This window comes from Acanthochromis polyacanthus, chromosome 5, assembly GCF_021347895.1.
Source record: "Acanthochromis polyacanthus isolate Apoly-LR-REF ecotype Palm Island chromosome 5, KAUST_Apoly_ChrSc, whole genome shotgun sequence".
Lineage (NCBI taxonomy): Eukaryota > Metazoa > Chordata > Actinopteri > Pomacentridae > Acanthochromis > Acanthochromis polyacanthus.
In genome coordinates this window covers 18,983,977-18,997,310 of record NC_067117.1, presented here as the reverse complement: position 1 = coordinate 18,997,310, position 13,334 = coordinate 18,983,977, and the positions used below count along the sequence as shown (strand labels likewise).

At 42.9% G+C, this 13,334-nt stretch overlaps 1 protein-coding gene across 1 annotated transcript; it reads right to left on the bottom strand.

Moving 5' to 3' along the window:
- Window positions 1-10: 10 nt before the first annotated feature.
- LOC110956110 (twist-related protein 2-like) lies at window positions 11-6,444 on the bottom strand. The gene is made up of 2 exons (XM_022201411.2): window positions 5,390-6,444; window positions 11-1,010 (listed from the first exon to the last, which is right to left on the bottom strand). The coding sequence occupies exon 1, from the start codon at window positions 6,278-6,280 to the stop codon at window positions 5,708-5,710; it is 573 nt and encodes a 190-aa protein (XP_022057103.1). The 5' UTR covers window positions 6,281-6,444; the 3' UTR covers window positions 11-1,010; window positions 5,390-5,707.
- Window positions 6,445-13,334: the final 6,890 nt, after the last annotated feature.

Sequence of the window (13,334 nt, the reverse complement as noted above, 5' to 3'; positions counted from 1 at the left end):
CGCACTCCCATACAGCATGGAGAAAAACTTTATTGTCCACAGGAGATGACACAAGAACAATGATCGAAAGCAAAACAGCACAAAAGAAACGCGGTCAAACAGCAAGTACTTACATGGTTACAATGAACACATCTACAAACTTTCTGCTGTTTTTTTTTTTTTTCTGATTTTGCATTTTTCAGTGAAAATAAGTATGCAAAGGCATTTGTAAACTGCAGAAATAGACACCTACTTAAATCCAGGTTTCTTGCGATATAAAATACAACTTTCTGCAGCGCTCACTATGGGCAGAAAAGCCGGCGTGTAAATAAACAGAAGTGGCTGAAGTGTGATCAGTGGTTTCAGGGCTTTTTTTTTTCACTAAAGCTGAGCATAATGCATAAGCAGAGTTTAAGTAATACAGTGTGCATATACCAAAATTCACAAACAGATACACTTTAAATCCCCCAAAATACACAGAAAGCTATCCAGTTACTACAGCACAACAAAAAGGAGAGGATCCGCATCAGATTCCTCGAGCTCTTCCTCTTCCCACAAGACGGGGCCTTGAGAGCCAGAGCGATTAGCTTATTAGCATTTTAGCTGTAAACATTCATTGGCTGTGACCGCCCTCTAACCATCACTGTGCCATTATCATTAGTCATCTTAATGTCTGTCTGGCAGTGACTCAGCCGACGTGTAGAGTCGGCTGGATCTTGGTTACCACGGTGTTACCGAAGGCACTCGAACCAGCAGCCATTTTGTTTCATTGTCACCGCAGGCCAGCTGTTTGTTTTTTTTTCTTCTTTTTATTTCTTTGTTTTTCGTCATTCAAAACGTTCACCAGAATGTCACTGTCTCCTCACCGGCGCGTCAGAAATGCTCAGCGAAGACTGAAGGATAGATCTTGGAGCCAGGAGTCGAGCACATGTCCAGAGAAAGATTAAAGATTTTTTTTAAAAAGTGGAGATATGTGGTGAGGCGGGAACAAATTTCTTCGAGTGTAGAGAATTTTCCATTTGTCGGTTTGTCTGCAGAGACAAGAAACACAAAGATCAGTCAACGTTACACATCTGACACTTAAAAGAAGACATTTTACAGTGTGTCAGTCTGAGGCCTCGGACCTGAAAAGTGGACGCACCGCTCAGAGACTGGTGCTGAGGTTGTAAAATGTGTGTACAAACAGACAAACACTTCTGTTTAGTGGAAAGTGGAAAAATTCCAACAGCTCCTTAACTTCGACTTCTCTTGTTTTAACAAGCAAACATTTCATCTGCAGCGTTCTCAGTTCTCCCTAATTACAGTGTGTCTTTCCACGCTCCCAGAAAGACAAGCAGAGAGACGAGAAGTCCAGCAAGCAGAAGCCGCTCGCATGTTGTCAAAATGCCACGAAAGCGTAAATGTGTAAATTGAAAAATCAGAGCTTTTTGTTTTGCTTTTTAGTTGTTTTTTTTTATTTCATGTAGCAAAGTATAAAGTGCTCTCTCTTCTGTTGAAAAGACGGGGAAGCCCCGTGTCGTGCGTTGATCTGGCCTGGTCACTATGTAGCGCTGCCATACTTTTGATTTTTTAAAATTGATTGTTGTTTTTATCCTGCTTTCAGTGTATTTACATTCAATAATTACCTCTGTGTAAAGCAGTTTTTATCCACTGGTCCTGCACTGGATTCGGATTGGCTACCCAAGAAATATTTCTTCATGGAAACACACTTTTTAAAGTTTTTGGATTTTTTATTCTGCACTTTAAAATGATGGAATCTTTATCTTAAACTCTTTGTGCTTCTGAGAAACGTGTGTTTGACTGTTTGACAGGTCCTGATACATTTTGTGACTTTTTGTTGCCAACGTGTCAAAGCAGTTGGGGCTGTATTCCTGCTGCTGTCTGGGCAACACACAGATGAATATATGCACAAAGCACATGTGCATGCAGCAGTCAAATGCACACACACACACACATTGAAAAACCCTCCCACCTGCGCTCAACTCTAAGTTCGGATCTCTAAAAATAAAGATGACTATCAGAAGCCACAACTTCTGGATGAGGCTTTTAAAAAACGCAGATGAGCCGCAGAGGACTTTACATCTGGTCCCAGATCAGCCAGGAGTGAAAGCCAGAGATTTAATATGCACAGAAGAGCATCCAACAGCTGGTCAGTCCAAACTGTAAAACACACACACACACGGACGCAGCAGAGCCAGAGGTTCCGGCAGAGGAAAGAGCAGTGACAGGCATTGTGATTATAGTATAAACAGAGGGGAGAGGATTGTTTTCTCCAAGTCAAACAGAACAATCCTTTCATTCTCAAAGTCTCACGCGGAGGCAAACACCCACACAACTTTAAACTGTGTTCATCAGGATGCACAAAACCGTCCCCGGTGCGTTCATGTTCGTGTGTGTAAATGCTATGAACGTCCAAAGAAAATATGAAGCGGCTCCTTTATACCGATAATACAAGGCTTTAGGGCCACTTGTTCTTTTCGTGTAATCAACTGGACTCATAGTAGAAGCTATTAGCTGTTTCTTATTTTTTTTGGACAGAATGTCAGAAACATCATGCAATTCGCTGCAATCCAATACGACAATCGCACAGTTAATCTTTGTGACTCACTCTGAAGAAAATCTGAACAATAAAAACTCTGATTTAGCGTCAAGTGTGTCAGTTATTTTGTCCACTCCACCCATCTTCCACAGAGGAGACAAGAAAAGGGAGTATTTTTTAGTTTTCTCAAAAAACATTTAAAAGGGCCTCCAACATTTGGATAAGCTTTCTAATCCTTTTAGTCCTTCAGAAGAGTATTCACGTGTGTGAATGACACAGTATTATACGTGTTATTTAAAGCCAGCACACATGACCTCATCAACACACACACACACTCCGCCTTTGAAGCCCCCTGACCCTTCGTAACCTCGTCTTTTTCCCTTAAAATTACGTGTTTAGGTCGTTGAGTTTCTCGGCCCGTCTGCAGAGCTGATGACAACACGCAGAGCAGGCAGAGTGGTAGGTAATAACCACGGCGATGCGTTCAAGGACAGTTGGCTCCACGTGCAGGGGCCTTGGCTTCGACTGGAGCCCTCGACGTCTGCAGCGGAGGCCACTGGAGGTTTAGCAGTAATTCAGAGTGGAACACCTGCAGCGTGCACATGGGCTGCATGTGTGTCTGGACAGTGTAATGTATATATATTGTATGTACTCTGTGTATTAGTACTTCTAGTATCAGTTGCGATTCCTGTATGGCGAATAATTTAACGCAGCACATGGTTGCAATCATTTAGCCTGCTTGCAATGTGTTTACCTTGACCTGAGCTGATGGAAAAGTGGAGCACAGACTCATCTCGCCATACATCTGCCCGCTGCTCTTTTTAAAATTTTTGTTATCGTTCAAGCGCTTGGATGTTGTCATCTTATTTTGAAGGCTGCTCATTTTAAACTATGTACCTCTAAGTCTTACAAAACTAAAACCAGGAGATGAAAGAGATAGAATTCGCTGGAACAACATGTGCAAAGTGTATTCTCCATTTACTTATATGTTCTCTCTCTCTCTCTCTCTCTCTCTCACACACACACACACACACACGCACTGCTGCACAGCTAATTAAAGCTGGCTACAAATACACACCAGTACACATGTACATGCGCTGACATACACAGGCCTGACCCTCACCCTGGTACACACACCTTCCTAATACTTCACAACTGTTTCCAATCTAAAGGTTCCTGCTTGTCTGGGCCCCGGCGAGGCCTGATTGCACGATACAAGATCCTGAAGGAAAAGAGGGCTGAAGGCTGCAGGGGAGAGAGAGAGGGAGTGATGTGCTTCCACTTTTTTTCTCCTTTCACTCTCCCTTTCTTTCTTTCTTTCTTTCTTTCTTTCTTTCTTTCTTTCTTTCCCTCCTTTCATGCTGTACCTGTGCAGGAATCTGGTGTCTGTTAAAATGGTTGGAAAAAAAAAAACACCGTGGAGATTGCGGAGGAAAACATTTGTCTTAAATTCATCAGAGGTCTGTCAAACAGTGGAGCTGCAGAGTTTAGATTACGATGCTGATAATATGCTGTTAGTTCATGAAGTGATAGGACCAAGATGCTCAAAGAGGCCCTTTAAAAAGAATTATCTGTGATTGTGTTTTATACAAGTTACTGATTGATTTTCATCATATTCATTTTGAAGAAACTGCTTTATCAAAGTTGTGTTTGGATGCAGACAAAGAGATTTCCTCATTATTGATCGTGTTCAGAGAAAACACAAGAAGACATTTCTTTTATTTCTTGTACAAATTTTTAAAACTACTTTCAAAACGTGTTATTTGTCTTAAGGCTGATTTTGCATTTTACATTGCAACCTCACAAACAAAATATAAATGTGTATGTTTAGGTCTTTTTCACCTGATCTATTTGTGTACAAACACATATATTTTTAATTATTTATAATAAGAAATGTCTCCTAATATTTTTTTCCTCTTTATTTTTCATTAAACAGAACTAAGACTTTTATTCTGCTAAATTCAAAATCAACTCTGGTTACTTTATGTTTTATGTGCAACAAACATTTGTTAGCTAAATCAGTGCTATGCAAAGCAGCAAAAATGACAGTAATTGACGACCATTTATATTTTTAAAAAATATCTAAGTTTAGTTGTGGTGGTATTTTATTTCATGAACTACTGGTGTACTATTGCATTAGAACTGGAATAAGACATTTGTATTCTCTTCATTTCTCAGAGTAAATTCTATATCTTTTTCTAAACCATTATTTAGTAAATGGGAATACATTTTTGTATATGTGCATTGAAATTAAAATTTTCAAAAACTAAAAAGGAATTGATGTTTTGTCCATACTAAATTTATGCACATAAATGAAAAAGTCCTCCATATTTGATATAATTAATTATCTACTGCATGTGAACATTCAGCACTCTCTGCGTGGGTTGCTGTGTTGTGGCTACACATATTTCAATTGTTTACATTTCTACTGAAACATTACAATTAATTTGTAAGATCAGTTTAAGAACCTTTAATCTGCTTCATAAGAGGAACTGTGCCTCACGTTGTTTATTAGTAATTTCAAAGTAAAGTCTTTCCATTACCTTTGGATATTGTATATACAGAATAAGATCATATCCACTGTCAAAATTCAGAACATGTTGCTGTATTTATTTTATCTTGCAGACGCTTTTCAATTCCTCCCCCTTTGTTTACGTGGTGTTTGTTTGCAGTATTTGTTTGTCGAGCTGAAAGCCTCCAAACAACGCACTGAAACACTCTTCAGAAACTGTTTTCAGTTTGGAGGGAAATTCACATAAAACATTAGGAATCATGTGCAAACAAGTGTGTATAGATGTGCACGTATGATTTCCTACATGTATTAGCACACTAAAGTCTGTGTAAGTGTGTGTGTGTACATTTTGTTCATACCTGAGGGGCTGCAGTGGAGCGACTTGCTGCACTGGACGAAACTCTGGAACAGACAAGGGAGAGAAGTGGAAACAGTGGAGGGGAACAGGAGGAAAGGAAGTTTTTAGTGGCTTATTTTCACCTAATTCTGAAGTAGAGATGGAGGGAACTGTTAGTGGAGCACAGAGGTCAAAGAGGATCAGAAATGTTTTAGATGAAAAGGTAAAGATCAGACCAAGAGGGCAGAATTCAGAGGTTCAGGGGTCAGGAAATGGGTGCGCACAGACAGAGGTGGGGGAGGTGGACACGAGAGGGTGTATAGAGAAGTTCAGTGGGGTCCTAGTGGCTGGTGGACATGGCCCAGGCCCCCTCCATCCTCCACACGGAGAAGGCGTAGCTGAGTCTTTCGTGGGCCAGGTAGTTGCAGCTGGCCAACTTGGCGTCCATCTCGTCGCTCTGCAGCACCTGGTAGAGGAAGTCGATGTAGCGCGAGGCCAGCTTCAGGATCTGGATCTTGCTCAACTTGTCTGAAGGTAGCGTGGGGATGATCTTGCGTAGGGAGGCGAAAGCGTCGTTCAGGGACTGAGTGCGCTGACGTTCCCGCACGTTGGCAATGACGCGCTGAGAGTGGAGTTCTTCGAAGGGAGGCTCCGGCCTCGGACCCAGAGACGTGGGGGCCAACGACACGACAGTCGAGGGGCTTTTCTTCACCCTCTTCGGCCCGGACGGCAGCAGGCTGTTTGGGCTGCCGGTGCTGCTCTCCTCTGCCTGGCCGAGGCTGTCCTTCTTAGGATACGGAGAACGTTTTCGGTTTGCTGACTGGAGGCTCTTTTTCGATCCTCTCTCCAGCTCCTCTTCACTGGCCCCCAGCCCTCCTTCAGGGGAGTTGGTGCAGGACACCTCTTCTCTCATCGTACCGTCCACTGATGACCTTCCAACACAGGATGCTGAAAGCCTCTTTTTCACCGTCTAACTCTGCCGACGGCTTCAGTTTGACGAGCTCGTGCCACAAAAGTCTTCTCTTCTGTCAAAAAAAGTTACGGCTGCTGAAGCTCCATCTGATTGGACGGCCGGCTGTCCTGTTTCCTGGTTCACCTTGTTAAATTTCTCACTTTCACATCCCCCTCTCAACCTGCCAGACAGAACAACAACAAACCATCTGACAGGCAGGTCCACCTCCGCCTCTTTTATACCTAAACGCTAACCCGGGGCCTGCGGGCAGCTCTCATTGGCTCAGCGGACTTCCAGAGGGTGTGGTCGGGCCAGAGACAGGCAGGAAAGCAGGAAGTTTGCATTAGCTGGGCGGGCGATAGAGAAAGGGGGTAAGGGGCGCTCTCAGCCAATAAGAAGTACTGTGTCTAATGTTGCAGAGATGTCTGAGGCTTTATGGGTTCCAGATTTGGGCTGGACCATCAGTCCGCCTGCATCCTCATGTCTACACAAGCTCTGTGTTTCTGACAGTCACCACGTGAACCCTTTAATGTTCCACACTCGTATTGTATGATAATAATTGTATAGACACATTCTTATACGCTTTTCAACACCAAACCTGCAACATAGCTCATACAAGTTGATGCCATGTTTAAATTTATTGAGTGAGTTCACACTAAACATTTGCCTGTCGGGATCTTTATCACGTCAGAGATCGGACACTATAACAACAAACCTGTTAAACCGCAGGTCATAAGGCGGACAGAGTTGATGAAAATGCTGTGCATTGAAACACTGGAGAGGATTTAAAGGTCAAATTATGCATTTTATGGTGCTGAATTTGTGTTTAGAAATTATAAATGTTGCCAAGACAGACTGAAAAATGCTGCAAACTAAAAAAAAGAAAAAGAGAAAAAAGAAGACAGCTCCGTAAATGAGCTTCACGGGAACTTGAAGGAGACTAACTGAAAATGGGAGGTTGTGCAAGCATATGTCCTAGAAAGAGTTTCGCAAGATGAGCTTTTCCCTGAAATCCCGCTGTATCTGTAAACACTGATGTACACAGAACAACTAAAACCTCACCAGACATCCTTCTCCATTCAACACCTGGTTGTTGCTTGTTTCACAGAAAATTCCTTTTTTAAACAAAACACCTCTAATATCACCCCTGACGTCAGCTGTCTTGCTCCTCTCTGGTGGGTTTGGAAGAGCCGGTAGGACCCTGAATAACCCCTGACCTCGGTGGCCCAGAGACCTCAGTCTGTAGAGGTGAGAGAGCACCTAATTGTGCCATCCATGGCCTGGAGGCAGAGCCGACACATGTTCAACCTCCACACCGCGAACCCATCTGGGTCTGCAGCCGCTTAAACACAGTTTCCTCATGCTGGCAGCCGTGACACAGCAGGTAGGCCCTGTTTTTTAAAAAATTACAGCAGGTTGTGTTGGTTAAATCTGCTAAATCTCAACCTGCAATTTAGACAAATTGCTAAATCTTGCGTAAATCTTCCTTCGATTTCCTTCGGTTTCCCAACAACCAGATCGTTTCGTACCTTCATGCATCATGACTTGTGTGACTCAGCTGTTGATCACTGCTGAGAAATGTTGCGGGCAGTTTTCCGCTGCTCTAAGCTGCACAAACGCTGTACTTTTCGATGACAGCATACTTAATAGCAGCCTTTACGTTTCAACACCTCTGTCTTTATTAAGATTGGTGACATCTTTTCAAGTGATTTAAAATCAGTCCCCATCCAGACACACACACAAAAAAAACTGGTGTTATTGATAAACAAAAGTTTCATAGATTGTAACTAAATCTCATATCAGGTTCTGCACGCCGCCTGACAGCTTCTAGCCAACAATTTGGGGCGTGATTGCTGCCGCTTTTGATGGATTGTATGTGCAGAGAGCGGTTCAGAAGATTTTTGATGAGCCCCGTGATTGCACTGGTTTACATTTCATTCGCAGAGCAACGCTCAGCGGAAAGTAGCTCAATCCCAGTTGGGTTCAATCAACTTGGAAGAAGAAAAAAAAAAGAGAGTCATCTGGCCATCAAAGCAAGGCCGAGGACAGAGACAGTAAATTATAGGAGGTTAAATTTACATAACAGGCCAAGTCAATTCCAGGATTAACTGGTATTAGAATTGGAGCTTATTGTGAGCCCTGATGGAGAAGAGGAGGAAGGACAGGAAAGTCGTTGTTGCTGAGGCTAATCTCGGGAGCTGCTGCTTACCTTTAGCGAAAGCGTGGCTCCGTGCCACCATCATGGAAAAAATGAGCTAACGTAGCGGGTAGGCCAGCAGGAATGTCGTGGCGCACAGAAGAATAGAAAGGAAGAGAGAGAAAAAAGAGGGAGAGAAGAATAAGAAAGGGGGAAAAGAAAAGAAGAAGAAAGGAGAGGGAGAAGGGGGAAAAAAGTGAGGCTGTCCAAACAGAACCAGATGCAGGAGTGTGGAGGCTTGTTTGATCTCGATCCTCATAGGCTGATTGATGTTGCACATTTCATTTCCTTGTCAGAGTCTTGACATAATGTTTCACTAAACACTTAGGCCCTGCTCTCATCTTTGTTCTATTTCCACAGGGGTCATAATTAACCCTTTCTGGAGCTGAAGATGGATCATGCACATATCAATATATATCAATAAATATGCTCACGTACACACAGGGGGGCTTGGATATCAAATAAAGAGGGCTGATGTATCGTCTGTTTCTGTCTCCACACCATATGGTTTTCCTGACTGAAATATTGCGCCGAGGAGTAGCCACGCTGAAACTTTGAAGTTGGGGTAGGGAAAAAAATTGTTTCTTTAAGTTTTGTAATGCAGTCAATTCAATTATCTTTGTGCACACGAAAGGTTGAAGCTGTGCGGTGACGTTGTCGGCTGGTAGGAGCGTGGCGGCGTGACCAACCCTAAGTGATGTGTTTGGAAATCCATACCGGCCCAACAAAAGGAACCAATCACTAAATTCCTCCTCACCTTCACCCTGGGAGTTTCTTCACCCTCCTGGCTGCTGTTATTGATGTTTTGCACACAGCACATTATGCCTCCCCTCCCTCGTTTCCCTCCACCCGGCTCCATACCCATCCTTCCAGGGCTCCATCCCTCCCGAGGAGCTTATAGTGACACAAAGGCAGACATCTGGGACCCATTTCCCCCCTGGAGAAGCCCTTCCTGTGGGGTATCCACTTAGAGGGGTTCGAGAGGAGGGGAGGGGAGGAGGAGGAGGAAGGGAACCCAGGGGTGAAGGTGCGTGGTGGGTGGGGGATGGAGTGGGCGGGGTGAAGGGGTGAGGCTTCTGAACAGTGAGCAGGAGAGGTGTGGATGATAGCTGTGTGAGGGTGGAGGTGAAAGTTGGACGAGAGAGGCTATTTACCTTTTGGCACCTTTTCCATGAAACACTCATGTTTGTATGTTAAATGTGAAGCTACAGGCAGCAGCTGCTGAGTTTGGCTTCACGTAAAGACCAAAAAACAGGCAGTCTGGCTCTGTTCAAATGCGTAAAACTCTAAAATGCAACACCAAACTCATTATATCTCAGTTGTTTAACCAACAGTTCACCATTTTAGTCACTTTTACTCTGTTTTACTGCACACCAGGCTGTTTGTTTCTCACAGTTTCCACTCTCTGTGGTAATCTAAGTTTAATATTCACTGTACAGTCGGCCTGTGAATAAAATTTGCTCTCTTTCAAACAAATTCTCATTAGTCAGAGAGTCAGTGATGTTACTTTTATTGGGAGAAAAGTGCTGCATCAACAGCTTTCCAAGACAATTCCCAAATTTTTGGCTGCACAAGCAGGGGCCGATCCAGATTCATTTTAGTGGGGGGGCACAGGGAGGTACAACAGATATTTTGAGGGGCCACTGAAAAGTTGTAAGAAAAAATGAAAGCTGCTACTGACCTCTCATTTTTACAAAGTATTTTTCATGGTTTTTTTATTTGCTCTTTAACCCAATAGGAAAGCTGTATATGACCTTTTCATTTTGGATTGTTAACATTCAAATTATGATGGACTTGTTTCCTTGTTTATGTGAATTACAGCATCATTAGCTGCAGCATCTGCCTGTTATGTAAAACTAGTAAGCTCAACGACAGTATCCTGAGGGCAATTAAGTGACAAATATTGTGCAAGAACACCACTAGATACAACCCTGTTAATTTCCACTTCTTAGAATGTTTACTGACAATTATCACACCTAAAATAAGAAATAATATTCTGTACTTTTAACAACTAGTTCTCAGCTGTAAACCAGAAACATCATAGGGTTCTGTATACTAATCAGTCTAAATCAGAATGAGTACTACCCAATACACAGTGAACAACAGCAATCTGTACCCTTGATCTGTGGTAAAATAATCTAAATGTTCTGTGCAGTAATGCAAATTTTAAAATACAATAAAATACAATAAGCAACACTCTATACATTTAATAGTAAACCTGAGAACAATAATAAACAGTAACAATATTCCATATTCTTAAATAAAATACAATAAAATACAATAAGCAACACTCTTTACGTTTAACAATAAACCTGAACAATAATAAACAGTAACAATACTCCATATTCTTAAGTCATTTAATAGTGCACAGCTCAACAAACATCATAGTGTTCTGCATAGAAGTCACAAAAAGCTGCTCTCAATATTCTTTCACAGTGAGCAGATGTTCTTGTGTTGCAGGTCCATGGTCCAGACGTGGCCATTGAACAGGCCGGGGGGGTCTGGCACCGTGTACTTCCTAGAGCACCTCCTCTTTTTGCATTCTTCATATGGGATGGAAATAAAGTAACGTTGGTTTAGCATGTCGATCAAAGGCCTGTAGGTGTGAAGCAGGAAGCCCTCCACAATGAGGATGTGAGTCTCCTCCTCACGGTCGGACTTCGGGACGAGCTCTGTGTCCAGGGTGTTAGTAACGCCATGAGACTTCTCAAACTCCTGGGCCTGGGATCTTTCTGCATGGAGTTTGCATGTTCTCCCTGTGCATGCGTGGGTTTTCTCTGGGCACTCCGGCTTCCTCCCACAGTCCAAAAATATGCTGAGGTTAATTGGTCACTCTAAATTGCCCGTAGGTGTGAATGTGAGTGTGATTGTTTGTCTGTATATGTAGCCCTGCGACAGACTGGCGACTTGTCCAGGGTGTCCCCTGCCTTCGCCTGAGTCAGCTGAGCTAGACTCCAGCACCCCCCGCGACCCTAGTGAGAATAAAGCAGTGTATAGAGAATGGATGGATGGACTTCTCAAACTTCATCGGGTTCTCCAGCCACATGTAGATCATACTCATCATGGCATCCATGTCCAGAGCAGTGATGACATCGTACTGCTTAAAGCCATCTTCACCAACTTCAGTCTGATCTTGGTTCTTGAAGAAGTCTGAAGTTGGTGCACGCACCAGTTGGGCAGGTTCTTGATCAGGTGGTTGGTGAGGATGGTTTTCCCTCCATTGGTTACTCCGCTGATGCCGATGATGTACTTCATGTTCTCAGATTGGTCAAAGCTCAGGAAAAGGGTCAAAAACGCCAATAAAAACCGGGTTGGCAGGGATCAGACGTGGAAGAAAGCTGAAAAAGAGAAGGTTGCAGCAGGAAAAGTCAACTACTCGAGTCCTCCATGACACCTGAGTTTAGTGAGTAAGGTAAGAGCAGAAAGGGAGCTGCCACTTGGACACTGTTCTTCCACCCAGAGAGGATCTCTTTCTGCTGTCACTGCTACACATACTGCCCTAGTTGAGGTTTTAGGTGGAATATTCCTTTTAACCAGCCCCTCAGGTCTCTTTGAGGATTTTGGATGGAATACTCAGTTAAACCAACATTTTAGGTGCATGTCCAGGGATTTTTGGTGGAATGTTCCTTTAAGGTGGATGTGTGAGGACCTTGTAGATGGAATACTTCCTGAAACCAACCTTTTAGGTCAACATTCAAAGATTTAAGGTGGAATATTCCTTTAAACCAACCTAAATTTCATGTTTCGATCATTATCAAGTGAGAAACCTCAATCCAGACTCCTCATAATGACATTTGAGATTTATGCTGCTGTTATTTGTTTAGTCTAGACGAAATGACAGAAATCCACAACTGTAATTTTATTTCAGGACTCGGTTATTAAATGTCAAAACAATCCATGTGACTCTCAAAACTCAGCAGCTTTACAAACTCAAAGATTAAACTCTCCACAAGGAACCAAAAGACGTTGGACTTCTACATGAGAGCTTTAATTATTCTTCATCTACTTCCTGAAAGTTTGGTCAATAAAAAAAGACAAAAACTAATATTTTCAGCTGAACTAAAGACAGGCTTTGTGATTTTTCTACTCACGTTGTGTTGTTGTAAACTTACTCTTTCAAATAAATACCTGCCTAACCCCCAGGAAACCAGCGTTTGTCCTGTTTTTGTGTCATAATTTGTTTTGAGCAACACACCATACTATGACGTTTTTACAGTGAAGGTTTTACTATGGAACCAGTTTGACATGTTCAGGCGTTCTTTGTGTGAAAACTCAGAGATTTCAGGTATCAGAAGGTGGTTTTCAACTTTCCTAGTTCACTTTCTGCTTCAACTTTAAACTGAGGGGCCGTTTATACGAGGACCATCCTAACAGAAAACGCAAAAGTGGCGTCTTGTCATTTCACGTTTAGACGAGCGGTTTTGAAGGAAATCTGCGTATATACGGTGACTCCATAGTGTGTGGAATTCGATTGGATATGCATGCCAGGCAGCTGGGTGGCGCTGTGATAAAACTCTGCCATGTCTACGCGCATGCTTACTATCTCCCTTTTCGGATCTCCGCCGCGGTAAATGTTCATGAATGGAATCTGTACGGATTCTGTACGTTTGTTGGTACGACTCCTGTAGTGTACATAGAGCTGCCAGAGTTGCTTGAAGGTAGGAAGGATGGAAATAATCACACATCTTTGTTTACTTCCTTGTACCGGCCGGCAAACCAAAGCACGTATGTGACGTAATCGCGTACGCGACGTGGTCAGATCTCGGCGAAGTTTTGCGTTTTGCTGTTTAGACGGAAACGTAACGGCGGAGCGTTTTC

Bases quoted from the DNA above. Each gene is read 5' to 3' on its own strand.
- LOC110956110 (XM_022201411.2), bottom strand. From the start codon at position 6,280: ATGAGAGAAGAGGTGTCCTGCACCAACTCCCCTGAAGGAGGGCTGGGG.